Source organism: Megalops cyprinoides, chromosome 22 (genome assembly GCF_013368585.1).
Source record: "Megalops cyprinoides isolate fMegCyp1 chromosome 22, fMegCyp1.pri, whole genome shotgun sequence".
NCBI classification, from domain to species: Eukaryota; Metazoa; Chordata; class Actinopteri; order Elopiformes; family Megalopidae; genus Megalops; species Megalops cyprinoides.
This window is the reverse complement of record NC_050604.1, coordinates 9,197,913-9,219,097: the sequence shown is the minus strand read 5'-3', so window position 1 is coordinate 9,219,097 and position 21,185 is coordinate 9,197,913. Positions and strand designations below refer to the sequence as shown.

The window sequence follows — 21,185 nt, the reverse complement described above, 5'->3', positions numbered from 1 at the left end:
TTTCTCTTTGTTCCACAGATGCAGAGACCAGTGAAAAGATCCAGGAGTCGGGGGTCCTCTCCCTGTTCCCCGGCCTGCTGACCCCCCAGACTGCCTGCACGCCCAAAGTAGCCAACATCATAGCCGAGGTTGCCAAAAACGGTGAGGTTTTTCCACCACAGAATTCCCCGCTGGAAAGTCCTCACCTTTGCTCACACCACCTGTCAGTATCTTGTTTTATCATTCCATTTATCACTTGTGTTGTGTTTGTAGTAATCCTGTCGATAGTCCACCTGTGTCATCCACTGTATCATCACTGTATTATCCGTCTTGTCTGCGTGTCTTAAGTTACGGATCTTATGCGCATCAAAAATTGTTTTGTGAGGGGAAAAAACAACCAAGAAATATGTTTGTTTGGACCAACCCATCGTGAACCACTCCACCAAGAGGAATTCACTCAATGTGGCCTTTATACATTCATTGTCTCAAGGCTTTATTTCACATACCTACTGGTTTTTTTCAGGTAACTGAAGTGAATTTAAACTCTAATAAGATATACAAGTTAAATGCTAATTTTTCTGCAAACGGTTGTTAATTATTCCAGAGAGCCTTTCTGTGTGCTGTTTAGAGAGGTAGTTTTTCGGGGCCACAAAAAGTTCTCTGCACTATCATTGGTGTCAAATCTTTCACATACCCTCACTACAAACTGGGATAGCCGGGTTCTCTGGGGGTTCTCTGAATCAAGGACCTGAATACCTCAAGTACAGTGAGAATCAGGTTGCAGTTTGGTCATGGTTTCTCTCCCAGGTGTTTCAGGGTTCTCTCACGCATCTCCTTTGTGCAAGATTGTTTTGCTCTGTCGTACTTGTCTTTTTAGTTGTTGTTAATTGGGAGCGGAGTGACAACGCTGGGTGACGCAGCCTGCCTGATACCAGATGGCGTTTGGCTCGCTGACAGAAGGCAGCAGAATGAGCAATCTGCTCCCGCTCTTTCAAATACAAGCGTGGCTTCAATCCGATTCCGGAACAGAAGAATAGAACAGAAGTCTGTAACTGAATGCATTGCAGTTGTACCACAAACACAGAAAATGTGTTCATTTTTACGATTCTGCCTAGAGATCTCTGTGCATCAGTAGGGGGTTGGCTGTGTGTTGACTGCCCGAAGTGTCAGGCACAATAAAATCCTGGCAGTTTTGGCTGTGAAGCAGGGAGATGTTATAAACCGTCGCCTCGGGGAGACTTGCGTATTCGAGAAGAACATTTGACCGCCGCAAATCTTCCTGCGTTTATATGGCATAGTTAATTAGCTCTGTGCTCCTGCATTAAAATTCTCTTGGCATCAGTTACACTGAGCATCCCCGTCACTCCAGCTGTAGCTTTGAGCGCAGCGCAGTAATTGAATAGCGTTTTTATGGTGTTGCTCGACATGCTTCGGTGGAACGTGAATTGCTTTTTGCTCAAGTAAATCACTCCAAGAAAACAAGAGCTTCCTGCCGTTTGAAGCCTGCGCTAATTTAGGCGGCGATCAAGTTCCATTTGTTTTGCAAGTCACAAAGACCACCCCCCCCGGGATGTACAGGATGGGCACGGTGTGACGGTGAAGGAGGTGTTGATGATGACGAGGGAGGGGACGCTTCTCGCCCGTGGAAGGACGTCTGACAGACTCGCTGTTGACGAGCGCGGGAGTGTCGCAGAGACGGATCGGCGGTCGATGCCCGCCGCTGGCAGAGGATGCTGGTACGAGTCTCCGTTGCCTAGCAATGCGCTGAATCCCGCATCAACGGGCTTTGTTCCCCTGTTCCTTGAGTGCCAGCGAGGTCATTGGCCAGGCAACAGGTTTACGCGAGTCCACTGCAGGCTCTCGCCAGGGGAAGCTAATCCTTTTAGCTTCGGGAGCCCTATTAGACGGATAGGCTGGGTAGCTCATTAATATTTAGCGTTGTTCAATGGAATATCTGAAGAGAGCCTGGAGTTTGTTAATGCAGGGAAATCCAGCTGATGGGGGAGGGAGGGCCCGGTAATTAATCTGGCAAATTGAATAGGCAGAAAACCATCGCGAGGGAGGGTCCTGCCAATGGCTCACAGCTCACAGAGACGGACACCAAACTATTTTAAGCCCCTCCAGTAGAGTGGTGCCAGTGGTGCCATTTGGCAGGCGGGGCCGACTCTACCCGGCTTTGTTTTTGGTCAGACGTAGATCCGGGCGGCGCGACAGCTCTCTGGGGGTGCGGGGGAGCGCAGCGCGGCTCCCTTTCACGGCGCTGTCAGGGTAATTATGGGGACTTTGATGAGGGTAATGAACGGGTTTCAAGCGGTGCCCCCAGTGACGGGCAGCTGCGGACAGCTCGCTGGCCACCGGGCGGGCTTGGCAGGAGCTTGCGGGGCGCCTGCGTCCGCCAGAGCCCGGGAACACCTGGGCCCATGTCCAGTCGGAGGGCATCGGATCAGAACCACATTGGGCAGAGGGCCCTCCGCTCATCTGACATATGGTCACGGTTGCAGCTACGGTTGCGGTCAAGTGTGGTCATTAGCAACTGTGAAAAAGTGAAGTAGCGCACATGGTTTGGGCGTGGTCACTGACCCAGCCTGCTGGTATCCCCCCCTCATTCTGGCGCCAAAGGTTTTGTTTGCAATGGTGTCTCTGCTTTTTGAAATTCTTAACATCATTCGCTCCAGTAGTGCTTGTGAACAGCGACTCCACAATGCAGACCATGAAATCTGGCATTGAAGTCCATTTTCTTGGCATAATCAGAGGACTCCAAAACCATGGGGGGTGAGGGGAGGGGTAATGCAGCCAAATGTCTGTGGCGAGCTCCAGAATTTTATGCTTTAAGAAACTGGGGCGGTGATAATATCATTTCCAGCACTGCGGCTGATTAAAGGAGCTGTCCTCGTCGCCACAGCCTTCAGAAGCATTTTTAATTCATCCAGAACCTTAGCTAAATGAAGTGGAGTCCAGTTGTTTTCTGGGAGGAAAGACAGGCTTAAGTGGAAGGTGGTGGGAATTAGTTGAGTGGATTTGGCTTTGCACCCACTCTGTTGACACGCTCATGCACGTCTGTCTATACTGAGTCATCTGCTGACGCAGTCACAAGAAGAGAGCCTTTCTCATGTCTAATTTTCCACGCCGGTCGTAGCCCGCCTTCCCAGCGGCATGTCAGGCTACGCGTCTGGTGACAAGAGTGCTGTAAAATGAGATAACGTGTGTGCAAAAAGGACCGAAACTGACCAAAGGATCAAACCCACAGGTGTTCCACCTGTTCAATCAGTGTACACAAATCATTTGTTATTGAAATGCAGGTTTTATTTGATTGACTTGACACAGGTTGGGGAAAAAGGACTAGTGGGTACCAATCATTGCTCTTCCCCACAGATTAGTATGTGCTCTTATCTCAGTTAAGCACACGGTTGTCACCAGAATGTGTAAGGCTGGCTGAAGGAGGCACAGCTTGGGAAGCTATGCTATGCGTGTTAACAACAGGAATGCGTGATGAGCCTTCAGTGGGGTCTGTTCAAGGGCAGACTGTTACTGGGTTAGTGGGCTTTTGTGATATACTGTAGATGCTGCTGGTCTCTCTTCTTCTGAATGGCATCAGCAGCATTTCCTTTCTGTTCTGAATGCGGGGGGGGGTGGGGGGGGGGGTTTAGGGGCAGGGGGTGTGTTGACGGGGCTCTCTGCACCCCTCACAGAGTTCATGCGGAACCCCTGCGTGGGGGCCGGCCTGGTCCCGCCCCTGGTGCAGCTGCTGAACTGCAAGGACCAGGAGGTCCTGCTGCAGACGGGCCGTGCCCTGGGCAACATCTGCTACGACAGCCGTGAGTACCCCCACCAGCTGCACACATGTCTGCATCGCAAATATGTATGTGTGTGGGAGCTTTTGTGTGCATGTGCGAGTGTGTGTGTGTGTGTGTGTGTGTGTACATGCGTATATGTGTGTGTGTGTCTCTTTGTGCATGTGCATGCATATGTACATGTGTGTGTTTGCTGCAGGACCCAGCTGGAATCCCTAAGGAATGCGGTTTTACATGGTTTTGTCTTTCAAATACCTTTCTGTTTATGAACATGTATCAAAGTGTAAAAGTACATTTGCATGTAGCCACAAAGATCTTGTGCCATTCTAGATAAATGAATAAAAACAAAAAAAAAGAACTGGACAGGCACTGTTTAATAATCTGCTTTGACTACCTGACCGCTGTATGGATTCATGATTACTTAGCGTGTTTGCTGACGTTAATCTGAAACGTGTCGGGCGTGTGAGTTGAGAATGTAATCTGAAGGTGTTGTGGGGCTGCCGAGGGAGTTTGCATTCACTGGGAGAGACAGAGAGGGGGAAAAAGCAGTGCTGGCTGGTCGTGCTGAAGTGAATTAAAGTCACCATGGGCATTGGAGGGTTGTGACTGACATTCATTTGAGATGTGTGAATGTGTATACAAGAGCGGAACTAATGATGAGCAAGCTGCTTATGGTGTCCAGAATGCTGATACGAGGGTCATTGTGATGTCACATCCTGTCATGAGGAGTGTTCGCATGGTCAGCAGACCACAGAGGGCCAGGTGAAGAACTCAGAATGCCAAGAAAGAAACCTTGCTGTCGTTATCACCGTAAACTGTCACTCTTTACACAAGTGTATTGAGGGTGGAAGTGAGAGGGAAACACGTGTCAGAATTCCACCATACAAATCAGACTACCACTTCAACATCACCAACCCCTTACTCTCAATTTTCTTAAGAATCACTCAGTAACTAGAGATCACTTTCCAACAGAATGTGGTAGTAATTGGCTATGTTCCAAATTGAACATTAGCTTGCTCCATGCTAGCGTGCTGTGTAGTACATACTTTCCTATATCTTGTAGTATGTGTCAATACGTATGCAAGTGTCATTATTCATCAATTATGAACTAGTGGTATTTATTTCATAAATCCTTCACTGTCCAGGGCAACTTACCCTACAGTGTATCAAATGATCCACATTTACATTTACATTTATTCATTTGGCAGATGCTTTTTATCCAAAGTGACTTACAAGTGAGGCAGAGTACAACACAAGCAAAAGCCATATAAGGAGTCACAATAATAGAGGTGCTGAATGACCAAATTTCATTACAAGGCCAGACAAGGTACAAGCTAGCTGGTAGAGACACAAGTATATTAAAACATTAAAAATTCTTTTTTTTGAGGAAAACAGAGTTTAGGACATAAGAAATTGCTTTAGATGGTGGTGATTCAGGTAATCAGGTGAGGACGGAAGAGCTGTCTTCAGATGTTTCTTAAAAATTACCCATGTTACCTTAGTACCTGAAACAAATTGAAAACAAATAAGACGATCAATAAATGCCTATGGTTGTAAACATTTGTGTACAGACTCAAAACATTTTTACAATCCCACCTCCACCAATAAGTTCCTCCCTTTCATTTGGCAATGAATTCTGGGATATGAAACAAGAAACACTTTTTGGATAATGTGCAGTCAATGCACTCTTCTTTTTTCAGTGATTGTGTTATGACATTGGGACACTTTGAAACATACTACAGTCTCCATTCTATCAGTGTGTGAATATACTTGACAGCCATACATATATGCTAAGTGTATTATATAGTATGATACTGTGCAGAGCAACTCCTGTGCCATTGTGATGTTATAGGGAAGAAAAATGACCTCACCCAAGCCAGGCAATACAAAGACTACTACATAGCAAAGAAGGTTGAGCCATGGTGTCCTAGACCTACATTTTTGATCCAGATATACAGGCCGCTGTTAAACCTACAGAAATGCACTGTACCCTTAATACTGCGTACCAAATTTAAGCAGTGTTTTTGTTTACTTGTTTGTTAAGTGACATATTTATTCACCTTCTGGCAAGCTAATAATGTTGTTTAATGATGAAAAATGAATGTAGAATTGAATGGAGGCATATAATCTTCATATTGATCAGTTTGTCCAAAAACACTTAGCCGGATAAGTGGTAATGACTCATAACATTAAGCAGGGAGAAGAGTGACTCACGGGGTCAGAGATTGTTCCGATTTCTGACGCATTAACCAGCTTGATGCACAAGTACACCTCTTGGACTGGACACCAATCTGTCGCAGGTCCTTTGCCCACAATTCATCTCTGTTCACGTAGAGCACCAAGCAGAGAGGGAGTGGGCAGCATTTTTTAAAATCTTTGTCACAATCTGGCTGTGTGTTAAAACTACAATGTTCAGGGCTAAGATCTTAGAGTATGGTGGGCCAGGGCTTGTATCCAGAGGGTTTTAGGTTTGATTCCCAGTTTGGGTATGGCTATTTTGTGCCTTTAAGGAAGTGACTAAACCTGAATTACTTCAGTGTGTATCCAGCTATCATTGAGTATGATGCAAAACGTACGTTTTCCATGAGAGGGACACTTGCTAAGCAAATTAATGTTAAAATAGTGTCCTGCAAGCAGCATTTTACCCATATCAGAACACAGCCTGTAGTGAAACGTATAGATACATTTCCATTTCTTTGTAGTTTTTGTTAAATGTTCCAAATCAATGTGTGTGCCCTCATTAGCGAGTGATTAAATGCAAACAAAACAGTCCGTTGGACCTTTTCTGGACAAAGGGCTGATTTTTCACAAGGCCATTTTCGCTAATTGCGAACGGGCCCAGTGGGACTCACACAGACACCCCTCTGCTCTGACCAACTCCAGCGGTGCAGCACCATTCTGAACCCGTTCGCCTTGGCGCTGTCAGGTCCCAGGAGGGCAGAGGCGGCTTGGGTTCAGAGACAGCGTTTCTGTTTGTTCGTCTCTGTCGCCGTGGAGGAGAGAAGGCAGAGCGTGGGATCTTCAAGGAGGTTCTTTAGGGAGAGACATCGAGACGTGCGTTCTCTGCGCCCCGCGCCTCAAACTTAACTGATGTTTCCGGAGGAGGAGGGGGCCCCTCCGCAGCCACCTCCGCGGCCCCCGCCAGCAAGACTGAAACACCTTCTCCTCTTTCCCTTTTACTCCCTGTCAGCTGTGACCTTTTTATGGGATTTGATGTCTGGGCAGAGGAGGGATGAGCGCTGAAGAGACGTTGTGCGTGCGCACCATTTCCTTGGGCGAAACAAAAGCACAGATTTGATATGTGCCAAAGCCCATGTATCAGCTGAAAAACACATACAGTACAGTTCAAGCACACATGTTCAACTCTTTATGTATGTCCTTGTATTTTACAACCACTCACAGTCTGGAAATAGTCAATTAACTCTGTCTCAGAGCGGATCCTAGATAAATGCATCTTGGCTCAAAGATAACCAAAAGATAAATCCTAATAAATACTCTTATCTAGAGCAACTTGCATAGCTCACAGTTTTTACATATTTTCCATGTATACAGCTGGGTATTTACCAAGCCAATGTGAGTTAAGTACCTTCCTTAAGCTTACAAGAACTATGCTGTTGTATTCTCCATCAGGGAATCAAGCCAGCAACCTTTGGGTTACAAGCCCCACCCCTTACACTACATCACCCCACCAACCCACACACTCGGACATTTATCTTTGTTCTTCCATGGGTTTGCCCATCTCTGAAAGGTAATTTCATTTCAGTCTGCAGTATTGCATTTCTAATGTTGTGACCAGTTCCAATGAAGGCAATGAGGTCAAAGTAATTTATGCCAATTCCATTATATTGAAAGGGCATGACATTGTGAGGTATTACTGTGTCCTATTTGTAATGAAAACAATTTTCATGAATGTTCTGTGCTAAGCTGCATTTACTCGAACCTCAGCAGTTGTCGCTACTGATACAATATTCTTCTTTCACTTAAACGAGATTTATTATCTCGTTCGGTAGTCTTACCCACTGTCCCCACAATTGTGTGGTGCTTGGCATACAGTTCCACCAATAAATATTTACTTCAAGCTGCCAAGTGCCTCTATCAAGTCACTCCATCACACCATTTTATGGAGCTGAGAAAGCCCAGGTACAGTCTGATAAACCGGATTAAAAGCGTACAAACACGGGAAACCACCGTTCGCATCTGTGTTTACCGGTGAATCATTCATTGGCTCCTCTCCTAGGCGTCTTGATTGTATCAAACAGACAAGATTATACCAAGTGGAGAGCAACATTCTGGCTGGGAGGGGAGGGGGGGTGCAGACACGGCAGAAACCTTTCCAGGAGTCTTTCGAAGTTCGGAGAGCAGCAAACCCACCCCTGGCCGCGGAATCTAGCGCGACGGCGTAACAGGTCCCGTCTGCGAGTCGCCCGGCCGTAGCGTCGCAGTTACACCGCAAATTACACCGCGGAAGCCTCCGGCCCGTCGGCACCGGCTGCGTGTTTGTAAACTGTCACCGCGCCTAATGTAACCGTCATTAATATTGATGGCCGGCTCCGTTCGTCAGCGGGCTGTGCGGGGGGAGTCGCGCAGAACCAGCGCACGCCACCGTGACGAATGACTGTTTTAAAGCGCAAATAGTTCCGAACCGGTAGCCCGCTGATGGGAGAATAATTTAATAACACATTAAGTTGACGGAGGAAGTGTGTTTGAGGCTTGAGACCAGTGACTGTGTTTGGTAAGCGTGAGAGTAAGGATTTATAACGTGCAACGCCCCCACCCTAAGTGGAATGAAAATAAAACGTACACGTTGTTAGAGCTGGGTCTGCTGTGTGTTTCACACCAGCGAAGATTATTATATCCATAATTAAAAACCTGAGTTTGTTGACCAGGAAATTATTACCATTTTTTATAGGTTCTGACACCACCTCAGGGAAGGAAAAACATAAAGTCTGTTTGTAAATGTAATGATTTAAAGATTAAATAATGAAAACGGGAAATTGGTGGTGGTGGGAACAGGCAATTATGGGCACACTTGGGGTCAATTCCAATTTCCAAATTTCCAATTTCAGTTCAGGGGAAGAACAGAAATTCAGTTCCTTAATTGAAAAATCTTTGTGAAAACCCATGGTCAATTTTCAATTCAGGAACTGAATTCCATTCCATTTCCTGAATTAACTGAATTGAAATGGACCTGAATCCAGCCCTGATTTTGGGTGTCAGTAGGGGAGAGGGCAGTGAAGTGTGGGGACTGCTGAGGCAAGTTGCTTTAGTGATTCCTGTCCCTCCAGCACAGTGGTCACTGCAGTTACTCAGAGGGAGAGTCAGTCAGGTGCCGGCAGAGCTCAACCGATGTCTGCTCAGCTCTCTCTCTCTCTCCCACTCCCTCTCTCTCCTTCTTGCTCTCACACACATACAGACACGTGCGCTCACGCAGACTTGTCCCTTCTGCTTTTCTCTTTCTCACTTCTTATTCCGGAGCATGCCAGTATCCGTCTGTTGTGTCTGTGGGGGGAACTCTGCTGCCTTCACTGTTCGTCCATTCTGTTCGGCAGTTGCCGTCACTGTCGACTAAAGTACATCTGCACCTGCTCTGTAGCTCCTCTGTGTACATCTGCTTCCCCCTCTTTAGTGTCTGGCCTCCCTTTTAAGAAATGTCTCTGCTTCCTTTAGATGTTTTTTTTTTTTTTTTTTGCAACTTATTACATGAAATATTGGCGTTTTTAATAGACCTGAAGAAAGGAATTTGGTTTTTATGAGCACAGTGAAAAACCCAAAGCGTTTACTAATTCAGCAGACCCGGAAACATCTGCAGTTCCTTAGAATCCATTTTTCCCGTCAGTCATTAAGCTGTCATTGAGCGGCAGTGCAGCATAGGGGTTAAGGAGCAGGACTTGTAAGCAAAACGTTGCCGGTTTGATTCCCCGCTGGGGCACTGCTGCTGTACCCTTGGGCAAGGTACTTAACTCACAATTGTCTCAGTAAATATCCAGCTGTATAAATGCATAGCATTGTCACATGTAACTGTAACCTATGTAGGTTGTGCTGGATAAGAGCGTCAGCTAAATGCCAATAATGTAATGTCATTGTGTTTTTGGTGGGCTGATTAGCATTTTAGATGAGGTCAGAGCCAGCCTTCTCCGTAGCACAGCTAAGTGCTCTTTCCTCCGAGGGTCCCATCCATCACCTATTGAATGCAGATACTAGCTTACATTTCGTCAGTCAGAGAGTCGCCCTCTGTAAACACTTTGGCTACAGGCCCCTGCTCCACGCATAGGCCCAGAGAGGACTTCGGTGTGAGAGAGAGAGCCGGCAGGGCGTTGCTTTGTTGCCAGGGCGATAAAACCCCAATCCGCCAGGCCGCTTGGGTTGCATCATCGGAAAGATGGATAGACGCATTAGCGTGAGGGGACAGGAGTAGGCGTTGAGGGGGAGACCTTCGCCCCGGGGTGGCATGCTGGAGTGGCCTCCCCCGTCTCTGCGCTACTGTCCTGAGGGTCGAGAACCCGTGCAGCAGAGAGCACACACACCCTCAGGTCGTCTGTCTGCTCGACCACGTGGAGCAGTCACGCATCAGTCACAGCAGATACACACACACACACACACACACACACACACACACACACACACACACACACACACACACACACACGCACACACTTCCCTTCTAGTAATTTTGTTTTGTTGTGCATCACTGCACTCATAAATCACATCGAGTGGTCAGCAAATGTCAAAACGTTTCACATCCTTTTTAATCGTAGTAATCCGCTAACGTGCTTATTGAGATCGGTCAGTTACACATTATGGTGTGTAATTTATGTAATATTGCTGTTGGCTTTCCTAGGGATTAATACTGATACTGATAATACTGATACTACTGCACAAATGAAGTTGATTTAATTGCTTAATTGTTTGGATTAGTGTTGATTAATAGTTGGAATAATTGGAATAGTGGATTGTCTCTGACTGTGGGGTAGGACCCAATGACCTACTGGTGTATACTACTGTGAATAAGAAGAAGGGGTTGAGATGGTGAGGATCAGGAGAAAAGTGCATACCATACACCTTCCAGCACCAGTTGATAATGAGGAAAAGCTTCAGCATGTATGTTGTAGAATTCATCATTACTTTATATTGTCTGATAAAATGTGCATGAAATGACATATATAAAAAGAGGCAGATGGCAACATTTTGAGTGCACAGCACAAATCCTGACATATTGCATCTAGATTTTATTTTCAAAACCCATATCTGAACATACATTATCATATATTAGCATATATTAGACTGATTTCATAAAGGGCAGGTCACTGGAGGTGCGTTCACACTTCAGGCGTGCTGTGAGCTGTGAGAGCCATCATCAGGTTTTAATGATCTGTGCTGTGGAGTGCTGGCATTTCACATGCCCATGCAATGCTTTTAGGTGGTTTAGAGCCTATGTAATCTGAAGCCAGGTCGGTGCCTTGGACGTGCTCCGCGGGCTGTTGCTGGACGTGATGCTAAATCGCCCTTCGTCCAGATTGTTTTGGCTTCTCTGCGCGTGAAGCCTGCCGTTCGTACAGCCGTCATTAACCCCCTGTTTACCGTGAGCGTGGCTCTCCTGCGGTGAAGCCCGGTCTGCTGTCGCCGTGATTTATGTTTGAGTCATTAATGAGCGCGCTCGGCTGTCCCCATGCCTCTCTGCACCGTTCGGGCAGACCCCACCCGCTCCACGGCTCCATTATTTTCTGCTCTCGTCTGCCCGCATCCACTTGGACAATTTTTCTCAGCGTCACTGGTTGTTTATGAGGCCCAGAGCACACTGTTCCTTTTCTGCTGTTTGTGAGCAGCGGCACTGAGACAGTGGCAGTTTCACCTGCATGCCAGGACTACTTTAGATTCATACATTTTCTTCCTTTTAAAAACTTGGTTTGTGGTGTCACTGTAAATAGATTCTGATGCATAAAAAAAGCATAATTTCATTGTTTGTAATAGACCTCCAGACCAGAAGGTGACAGTGTTCATAGTGGTGTTTTTTTTTCCAGACTCTTTACAAGCACAGCTGATCAACATGGGTGTGATTCCCACTCTGGTGAAGCTGCTTGGCGTCCACTCCCAGAACACTGCGCTGACAGAGATGTGTCTAATCGCCTTTGGAAATCTGGCAGAGCTGGGTGAGTGTCTAAATGTTCCCTCAGAATGCACACAGGCAGGCACGCACACACACTCTCTTCCTTATGCACACACACATGCATACACATTCATAAACATTCTCACATATACCCAACCATCACATATACCCAGCCACACACACACATACACACACACACACACACACACACACAAACATTCTCATGCACCTCAACCTACACTCACAAAAGCTGACTTAGGCACACTGAGCAAAGCACATTTTTCACATTAACGATGCTGTGGCATTGTGTGACTAAGATTTTCTATGATCTACAGCAGGATATGGTTTGATTGATTGTGCTGTTCTCCATAAAAACATCTAGAGGTGAACAGATCAGCAGATTGCAGACAGATTAGAAAACACTAAATTAATCAACAGATGTGTGTGTGTGTGTGTGTGTGTGTGTCTGTGTGTTTGTGTGTGTGCATATGCGTGCATGTGTTTGGCTGTATGTGTATTATATGATTAGGCCTCCTTGTTTTTTTCTACTTTTTTTCTACTTTTTCTGTTTTTCTAATAAATAATCCAAAGATTTAGTCAGTTTATTTTTTAAAATGGAGGATGCAGCCAACCATCCATGACAAAATCTGGACCCAAAATGCAACTATTTTCCCAGTTCATGTACATCACACAACTAAAAACTGTAGCACAATACTAGAAGCCACAACTGACATAGGACAATCTACTGTACATTCACTTATGGTAGTTGTTTAAAACCTTAGTTCACTGTAGGACAATAGCTAGCAAACATTAACTGTATGAGACAGAGGGTTATCTGTTATCTAGTTAGTAACCACTAAAAGCATTAAGCATTTGTCTTAGTGAGCTAGCCAGTTAGCCCATCTAGCTGGAGAAATTATGAGTTGGCTGGCTTGCTATGTAGTCAGTGAAATATTCTGAAAATGCCTAAGCCCTCACAAACAGGAGCAAATACTCCCCTAGGGAGGTGTCAGGATGGCTCCACTGCTGTTCAGAGAGGCAGCAATCATGTATAAATTTGCTCACCACCATCTTGTTTGTCCCTCTTGCTGAAACACCCATGTGAAGGCTGTTACAAAACCTATACAAAACCCAGTCTGTGTTTCGCATCCTTCCTTAAGGCAGTGATGCTGTTTGCTGGAGAGCTTCTCTGTGAAACAGTAAGGTCAAGAGCCTGTTTCAGAGCAACACTGTTTGCAGCAAGAACACTACATGTGAAATGTTTCCCCAAATTTTTTTTTTTTTTGAATTCTGATTTTTATTTGCTTTGATCCTGTTAGGTGAATCCTTGTGCTCTCAAATATATTTTAAGTTTTTGCCTATTTTGCTTATGTTAATTTGATTGCAGAACACTTGATAATTCACTTCACCACTGAACCAGACTTGTTTCCTGAAAGGAATGCACACATACATCTGCACAAACATGTGAAACCTTCCCAGTTTCAGCTCCCTGCTTATTATTCTTTAGTTTCATTTCATGTAAAAGTCTGAATTTTTTATTGTTTGTAGGAGATATAAAATTTTGGAGAAAAAGGTAAAAAAAACTGAAACATCACAAATGTGCAGTGAAATCCTAGGTAAAGTCTGCCTAAAGCAAAGACTCTTTGTCGCTTTTCTGTCCCACCGCAGAGTCCAGCAAGGAGCAGTTTGCCTCCACCAACGTGGCCGAGGAGCTGGTCAGCCTGTTCCGCAAGCAGGTGGAGCACGAGAAGAAGGAGGTGATCTTCGAGGTGCTCGCTCCACTGGCAGAGAACGGTGAGGCCTGGCGCGGCGTTCTCTCAAGTCGCCACTCAAATCGAAGGTTCATAACTGGGGTGGCAGTGTAGCATAATGGTTAAGGAAGAGGACTCGTAACCGAAAGGTTGCCGGTTTGATTCACCACAGGGGCATTGCTGCTGTACGCTTGGGCAAGGTGCTTAACCCGCAACTGCCTTAGTAAATATCCATCTGTATAAATGGATAACATTGTAAAAACCTGTAATTGATGTAGGTCGCTCTGGATAAGAGCATCTGCTGAATGCCGATAATGTAATGTAACAGGGGCTTTAACAGACCCTGCCTCTGCTGATGGCACAAGCAGGCGTGAGGCCACTGCAGTCAGTGCGTTTCAGCTGGTAACACTTTGAGAGATTAATGGCTGAAACCCGTTCTTTGAACTCCTAAAATGTTCCCATCTGAAACGTACTCCCTCATGAGGCCCTCCACAGCAGCTCACAGGGTGTGTCTCAGTGTGGCCAGACTGTGCAGTTCTGTGGAATAATTTTGTGTAGGACAGAGGTGTCAGTCCTGTGAATGGGTATGAGAGTAGTGGTAGTGGTCGTACTGAAAGTAGTAGTAATAGCACTTGTAGCACTTGTAGCAGTAGCAGTAGTTGCTGTTGATGGTTTTCTTTACAAACCACTTTTCTTTCATGAAATTTGTTTTGCAGCAAAGACATACAATTCACATAGAATGGGAAGAAAAAAAATCAACCAGTATAAAAGATCAAATCTATCACAGTCATACCAAATATGCTACATTGCGATTAAGCAAAGTCGTTTTTTAACAAGATCTCCGCCACCACAGGGTTGTAGTGGTACTGACTCAGACAGTGAGTCAGCCTCTTACCTGTGTTTCTCTGGTGTCTCTGGGCTTGACTGGTTATAACTGGTCCACAGAGACCTGCAGCTTAGGTTGTCAGACACGCAGACACCGTCTGGTCCATCACCCTGGGGGGGCCTTCAGAGGAGACATCTCAAAACAGGGCAGGATTAGGCAAACTCATCTGGGTTTGATTTTGGTCAGGCTAAGGTATATGTTGAGCTGGACTGAAGCACCGTAGCGGGATTATTGTAACAATGCGTTGTTTATTTGCATTTCAGATGCTCCCGCCCAGAGTCAAACCAACTTACGTGGCCTATATTTGTACACAGTGTCCATTTATAGAGATGTCGTCTTTTATGAAACAATAACGAATTGAAGATATATGCATTTACTACGCAAAATGGTTTTTTTAGCTTGAGGCAGGCCTCTCCTGCGTGCTGAGGTCTATTTCTGTCGCTGTCTCGTAGATGTGGGGGTCCGTTTCTCCCGCCCGGAGGGTGATGTTTCGAGTCAAGAACGCGATCTTGTTCCTGAAAGCAATTATTGCAGCAATCAGTGGCTCAGAGATGAAGGACAGGAGAAATCACGGTTGATGTTGTTGCGTTTCTCTTGGCAATGGAAGTTTGGATTGAACCTGAGAGCTAACGAGCTGCGGGGCAGGTATGAGGGAATGTGCTGCACTGCCAGAGACGGGGACGTGAGTCATTAGCAAGTTTTTTAGATTTTTTTTAATTGGCGTTTTTTTGGGTTTTTTTTGTATTTTTGCATTTGGAAAAGCTTAACTTGTAAGAACGAGCCGACAGCTCCGCTGGCTTTTGTGAAATGGCACCCAGGACAAGAGTGGACACTTGTGATGTATTATACACAAGGGTCTTAACCAGAGAATATGAATGCCTTTCTCTGCTGAGGGAATGACTCTGTTTGCTGGTTCTTTCTCTCTTTCTCCCTGTTTCTCTCTCCTTGTCTTTCTCTCTGTCTGTGTCTCGCTCAACAAAAAATCAGTCTGTCTCCGTCTCTGCTTCTTTCTTTCTATCTCTCATTCTCTCTGTCTCTCTGTATCCATCTGTCTGGTTCTCTCTCTCTTCCTCTGTCTATCTCACTCTGTCCCTGTCAGTCTCTCTCTATCTCCTTCTCTCTCTCTTCTCTTTCTCTGTGTACCTCTCTCTTCTCTTTCCCTCTCTCTTTCTCTCTGTGTATCTCTCAAGAAAAAGTCAGCGTCTTTCTCTCTCTTCCTCTCCCTCTCTCTCTTCCTCTCTTTCTCTCTCTGTCCCCGTTCCCGTCTGACGCCCAGCGATGGCAGTCCCTCGGTGACTCTGCTTCTGAGGAGTCACGGTCTGATCGCTGACTCCCCGACTCCTCTCGGTGGCCTCGTCTCTCAGGCCACGGCGAGCTTCGTGAGCGCTGAGCGGAGCTGCCTGTTCCGGCCGCCTGCAGACTGGGGAGATTGCTGTCTCCTTTTTTAGGTCATCCCCTTGGAGAAACGCTTCTCTCCGACACGGTGCTTGTCTCTACAGCAGGAGATAGGATTGCAGTCTTTTAAAAGTTAGCCGTCTGTTTTCTTCGTTGACCTGAAAGAGCTTGGGTGGCCTCCTTCCGTTGACCTGCTGGACTACAGGAATGAGGCTGTGGTGGGAGACCCCCTGTCTGTGACCGACTGATTTGACCCGTTCATGACCCTCTGTTACAGAGAGCAAGGTTACTGGGTTCATATGAGTGAATGACAGCATTTGGTAGCTGTATCCACAAGGGGAGGTCTTTAAGCCTCACTCTTCCACCAAGGCACTGATTCTGCTCCTGGGGCCCCCCTGTTCTGCACGTTTTCCATCTTTCCCTGTTCTGCCTGCCTGACTGAACTCATCAGTGGCACTTTTGATTAGCTGAGCACACCTGATTTAATCACTAATTTCAATCAGGTGTGTTTGGAGCAAGGATAAATAGAAGATATGCGGGACAGGGGGGCTCCAGAAGTAGGATTGAGAAACATTGGAGTAAGGCATGTGGTATTATCGGTGCAGACAGGTTTCCATTTTGTCCCAGAACTGTTTTTTTCATCACGATACTGTCTGCTTGGCTTTCGAATTAGCTGCCTGCCTCCTCTGATATTGACCTATAAGGTTTTTTCCTGGGCCCTTTTTTCCCAGATTTGTCATCTGAATTTTCATTTTTGTTAAAAAGCCAGCCATCAGTTACATTTTCAACACCTCGGACTATTTTGACAGAAAAAGCCGTCACGCGTTTATTGCGTTGCGCTTGGCAGAAGCGGTGGCTGTCTTCCTGCAGCTCAAGGAGACGGTAACCGATTTTTCCTGCCTGCCGCGCCGCGCTGACAGGTTTATCGTGAGAGCGCCACTCCCGACTGACAGACCAAGGACCGGAAACGCTTTAATCGCCCTGGAATGAGTGTCCTGTCGCTGGTGGGAAAATGTCCCTTGTAACCTCCAACGCCAGACTCGTCTGTCCCCTCGACGCAAGTCTTCACGACAGCAAGCATTCATACAAACCACCCTTCGAGGAGACGTATTGCGTATGCGGTGAATGTACCCTCTCAGCATGTCACAAGTCTTTTGATATCAACAGACATTGAACATGTCTCGTTCGTGGCATTGAACAGTGTTAGCAGACTCGCAGCATGGCAGCTTTACCTTGCTTATTTCTCAAGTTATTTGATCACACGTCTGTATGTTTAACCAGAGCAGTTCAGGGTGCAGTGGCCTTGCTCGAGGACAATGGCAGTGCCCCTCTTGGGTTTCAAACCTGCAGCCCTCTGGTGAAAAAACCTTGTTTAGCACTGAGCCACACTGTCGTTCACCCCCCAAGTCAGCATTTTCAGACGAGGCTTTCCTCGGAATCACGGTAAGGTTAACGGAGCTCGTCAGTGTATGTGGGTGAATACAGCTGTTTGATTTTTGGCTTGTCTCTCATTAGTTCAGCACAGTGAGGACCAGTAAAGTAAAAAAAAAAACAATGCTTTTGGACCTTTCAAAAGGCTTGTATGATACTTTGCTACGTGTAATGATACTTCAGGACATCTGTCTGTCCTGGTGTAGAGGATCACATCCCATTGCTTCTGCTGTAATCACTACGGGGGATTGCTGTTGCCATAGCATCATTGCTGTTCAATTCAACTTGTTTCCATTTTAACTTTCATTGTTACTGCGAAATGCAGTCTGCGAAATGCTCTCTGACATTTCCTTTCTTAAAGAGGGCTATGTCAAGTAAAATCTGATTGATGGATGAATTGAGTTCGAACCAGTTCAGCTGCCTTGTAGTTAGAAACTGGCCGTGCGGCAGACGGTTTTGTGCTAGCACCCCTTGCCGAGCCGTAATGGACATTTAAAATGGAATGCTTTAAGTCCCCCCCCCACTTCTTCTCGGCGCTCCCGGTGCACAATGCAAGGCTTGCGTAATGGTTTTAATGCAGATCGACGTGCCATCCACGTGGTGGTGGAGGTTGGGGGGGGGGGCTTGTTAGCGAAGCTGCTTCCAGGCAGGGAAACAGCAGTAAGCCGTTGTGGTCCAATGAGCCGCCGTGTTGATAAAATGTTGATGAATCATTCACATAATGCTGGGGCAAAAAAGAACATCGGTCCAAGCGGGATCGCGACTCGACTTGTGCGTTTCCTATGCCAGCTTTCAAAATGCATCTTTCGACACCGTGACAGCCTCATGGATATCAAGGCATGACAGAGCAACCTGCACCAGGTTCTGGTCAGTCTCCTCCCCCCAGACCCACTGACTCAGAGGCACTAGGCTTCAGCACACCGTCTACTGAAGCTTCTACTGAAGCCTGGTCTGCAAGCGAGAGACGCTGTAGACGCTATTTGGCGTTGCGGTCAAGCTTCAGTTTTGGTACCCTGTAGAGCCGGGTTCGAGGCCGGGTGGGGTGACTGCTCTCGCCCTTCACTACAGGCACACTCCCTGTGTTTCATATCATAATTATTAGTTGTATTCATCTGCTTGGCAGATGTCCTTCTTCCATCCTCTTAAGTAGCTTTTTACACTTTATCCATTCATAGGGCCAGATGTTTAGCAGCAGTGTGACGTAGTGGTAAGGAATAGGCCTCGTCACTGAAACGCTACTTGTTTGATTCTGCATAGGCCAGGTACTTAACCCACAAGTGCCTCAGTAAATATCCAGCTGTATAAATGGATAAAACTGAAACATATGTAAATCGTTTGGGGTGAGTATGGGAGTGTATGCTAAATAACAATAATGTAATGTAATATTTCCTGAGGCAGACTGAGTTCTGTACCTTGCTCAAGGGTACAGTGGCAATGCCTCACCTGGGAATCGAACTGGCAGCCCTCAGGTCACAAACCCAGTTCATTTAGAGTTACACTCATGAGATGCTTCTGTGCGGCTCCTGGTTTTGGGGAGCAGAGAATAACAATAGTACCGTCACTCAGTCAGCCACGGCCAGTGTGCAGCCTGCGTGGGAGTGCATCTGTTCACAGTTTAAAGAGGGGGCGATGGGGATTGCTCTCCCTTGCCTCTCCAGTTTGGTAGTCACCTGGCATTATTCAGGGAGGAAAAAGACGTTCACGTCTGACTGAGCTTTTGTCTGGCCCCGATTCGATATGCATCTGCTCCTCCGTCCCGCCTCTCAGGGGGAGATTTATGGAGGAGGTGTTGTACCGTTGTAAATGTTTACGGCTGAACTGAGAACAGCGTCGTTCAGGGGAGCGTCTGCGTTTATTTACAAACGTCCATTAAACACACAAATCGATGCGTCTCTCGGTCCGTACATCCCCGGACAGATCGCTCGGACGATTCCCCTGGTTGTCCTTCAGCACGGCACTCGGCGGTCTCCTTCCTGAAAGTAGCGGCGCTTCCTGTTCTCTGAGTGTTTCTGACAGGCCCGGCCAAAGATCCAGAGGAGCGCTTGAAGCTTAGGGGAAAGCGTGATCTGCCGCATGCCTGCGGTTATTTTCAGAGCGCTGAGAGCCGGCGCTCTGTGTTAATCATCCGCGGCTCCTCTCCAGTCAGGCCTGGAGTATGGGTAAACATATAAACGCGCCGCGGCGCTAATTGTAGGCACTGTGATGCGCGCTGCAGATCACTGAGACGCCTGGAGCTGAAAGAGCTGAAAAAACTATTTTGCCTATATGTGTGTGTGTGTGTGTCTGCATGTATTTGAGTGTGCATGAGTGTGTGTGTGAGTGTGTGTGTGTGTGTGTGTGTGTGTGTCTGCATGTATTTGAGTGTGCATGAGTGTGTGTGTGAGTGTGTGTGTGTGTGTGTGTGTGTGTGTCTGCATGTATTTGAGTGTGCATGAGTGTGTGTGTGAGTGTGTGTGTGTGTGTGTGTGTGAGAGAGAGAGAGGGTGTGTGCGTGTGCTTGCTGTGTGTGAGTGTGCGCAGGCATGTGTTTGTGTGAGTGTGTGAGCATGTGCATGAATGTGTGTGAGAGTGTGTGTGTGTGTGTGTGTGTGTGTGTGTGTGTGTATGTGTGTGTGTGTGTGTGTGGGCATGAATGTGTGTGACAGTGTGTGTGTGTGTATGTATGAATGTGTGTGTAGGTGTGTGTGTGTGTGTGTGTGTGTGTGTGCACTTTTCTTCTGTGGATGTTCAATGCGGGCATCTATTCATTGACCCCTTTCACATATCAATAAAGGGGCCAATCTATTTATTATAATGAATCACTTGCCGTGATAATAATCATGATCATTGTGTTATTACTCACTGTCAGGCTTCAGTTTCAGGCTCTGCCTTACGGCACAGAGCAGCGCTGCCGTTGCTCCAGCTCTCATTGTGTGACTCTCAGAGTTAGCTATTACAGTGAAGAATGGGATTGAGTCACGTGGAGTCACCAACTGTCAGCTTTCTTCCCTGTTCATTTGTGTGGAACTGGGATTGCTGTGATGATAGAACAGCATACCAGAGATGAAGAGAGAGAGGTATATTGCCATAATTGTATTATTATTATTGTCATTATTATTGTTATTATTAATGCCTACCCCTGTGATTCAGCAATAGAAGAGACTGTAATGTGGGAAGACTGTTACAGGCTGGCTGTGTGTTCACTGCACTTGTGTCTGAAGCTCAATTCCTGGAAGGCCGTGCGTTTCCTGGGTTTACAACCAATTATCTTGGCCAAATTAGCCTAATTCGTTAATTAGCTATGTACATTTGCCCCAGTGTACTTACTGTACTGAGAGCACTGCAGTGAGATATTTGGAGCACATGTGCTAAGTACAGCCCTCAGCTGTGGTGAGTCATTCGCAGACATGGTAAAAACGCCATGATTAGGCTAATTCCGTGTTGAAGAGGTCGGAGCGGAAAGGGGCAGGCCGAGGGGAGCAGGGTTTTTTTGTGCCCCTGGTGTGGCGGGTTTGTTTTCGGCTGGTCTTGTTTATCCTCCCCGTGGAGAGCGGCAGCGATGGGGGTGCTGAGCTGGGCGACAGGTCCCTGCGGAACCGCACAGCCTGTTCTGTTCCATCACTTTGATTTCCCCCTAGTCCCCCCCATATAACTCCTTCCCTCTCTGTCTGCCTGTCTCTCCTCTCTTTCTGTGTCTCTCCCTCCGTCTCTGTCTGTCTTTGTCTCCCCTCCCCCGCTCTCTGTCTGTTTTATCTCTCCCTCCCTCTGTGCCTGTCTGTCTCTCCTCTCTTTCTCTTCCTCCTGTTTCTGTGGTCCTCCCTTTCTGTGTGTCTGTTTACCCCTCCATTCCTCTGTGCTTCTCTCTCGCA

General features: G+C 46.6%; 1 protein-coding gene across 2 annotated transcripts in view; it reads left to right on the top strand.

The window, feature by feature from the left end:
- Nucleotides 1-21,185, top strand: part of LOC118769751 (rap1 GTPase-GDP dissociation stimulator 1-like) — a 46,522-nt gene that overhangs the window by 13,642 nt on the left and 11,695 nt on the right. For both annotated transcript variants that reach the window (XM_036517046.1, XM_036517045.1), the window contains exons 3-6: nucleotides 19-141; nucleotides 3,669-3,794; nucleotides 11,789-11,917; nucleotides 13,543-13,668. In XM_036517046.1, coding sequence (XP_036372939.1) covers nucleotides 19-141; nucleotides 3,669-3,794; nucleotides 11,789-11,917; nucleotides 13,543-13,668 — 504 coding nt within the window. The remainder of the gene's footprint in view (nucleotides 1-18; nucleotides 142-3,668; nucleotides 3,795-11,788; nucleotides 11,918-13,542; nucleotides 13,669-21,185) is intronic.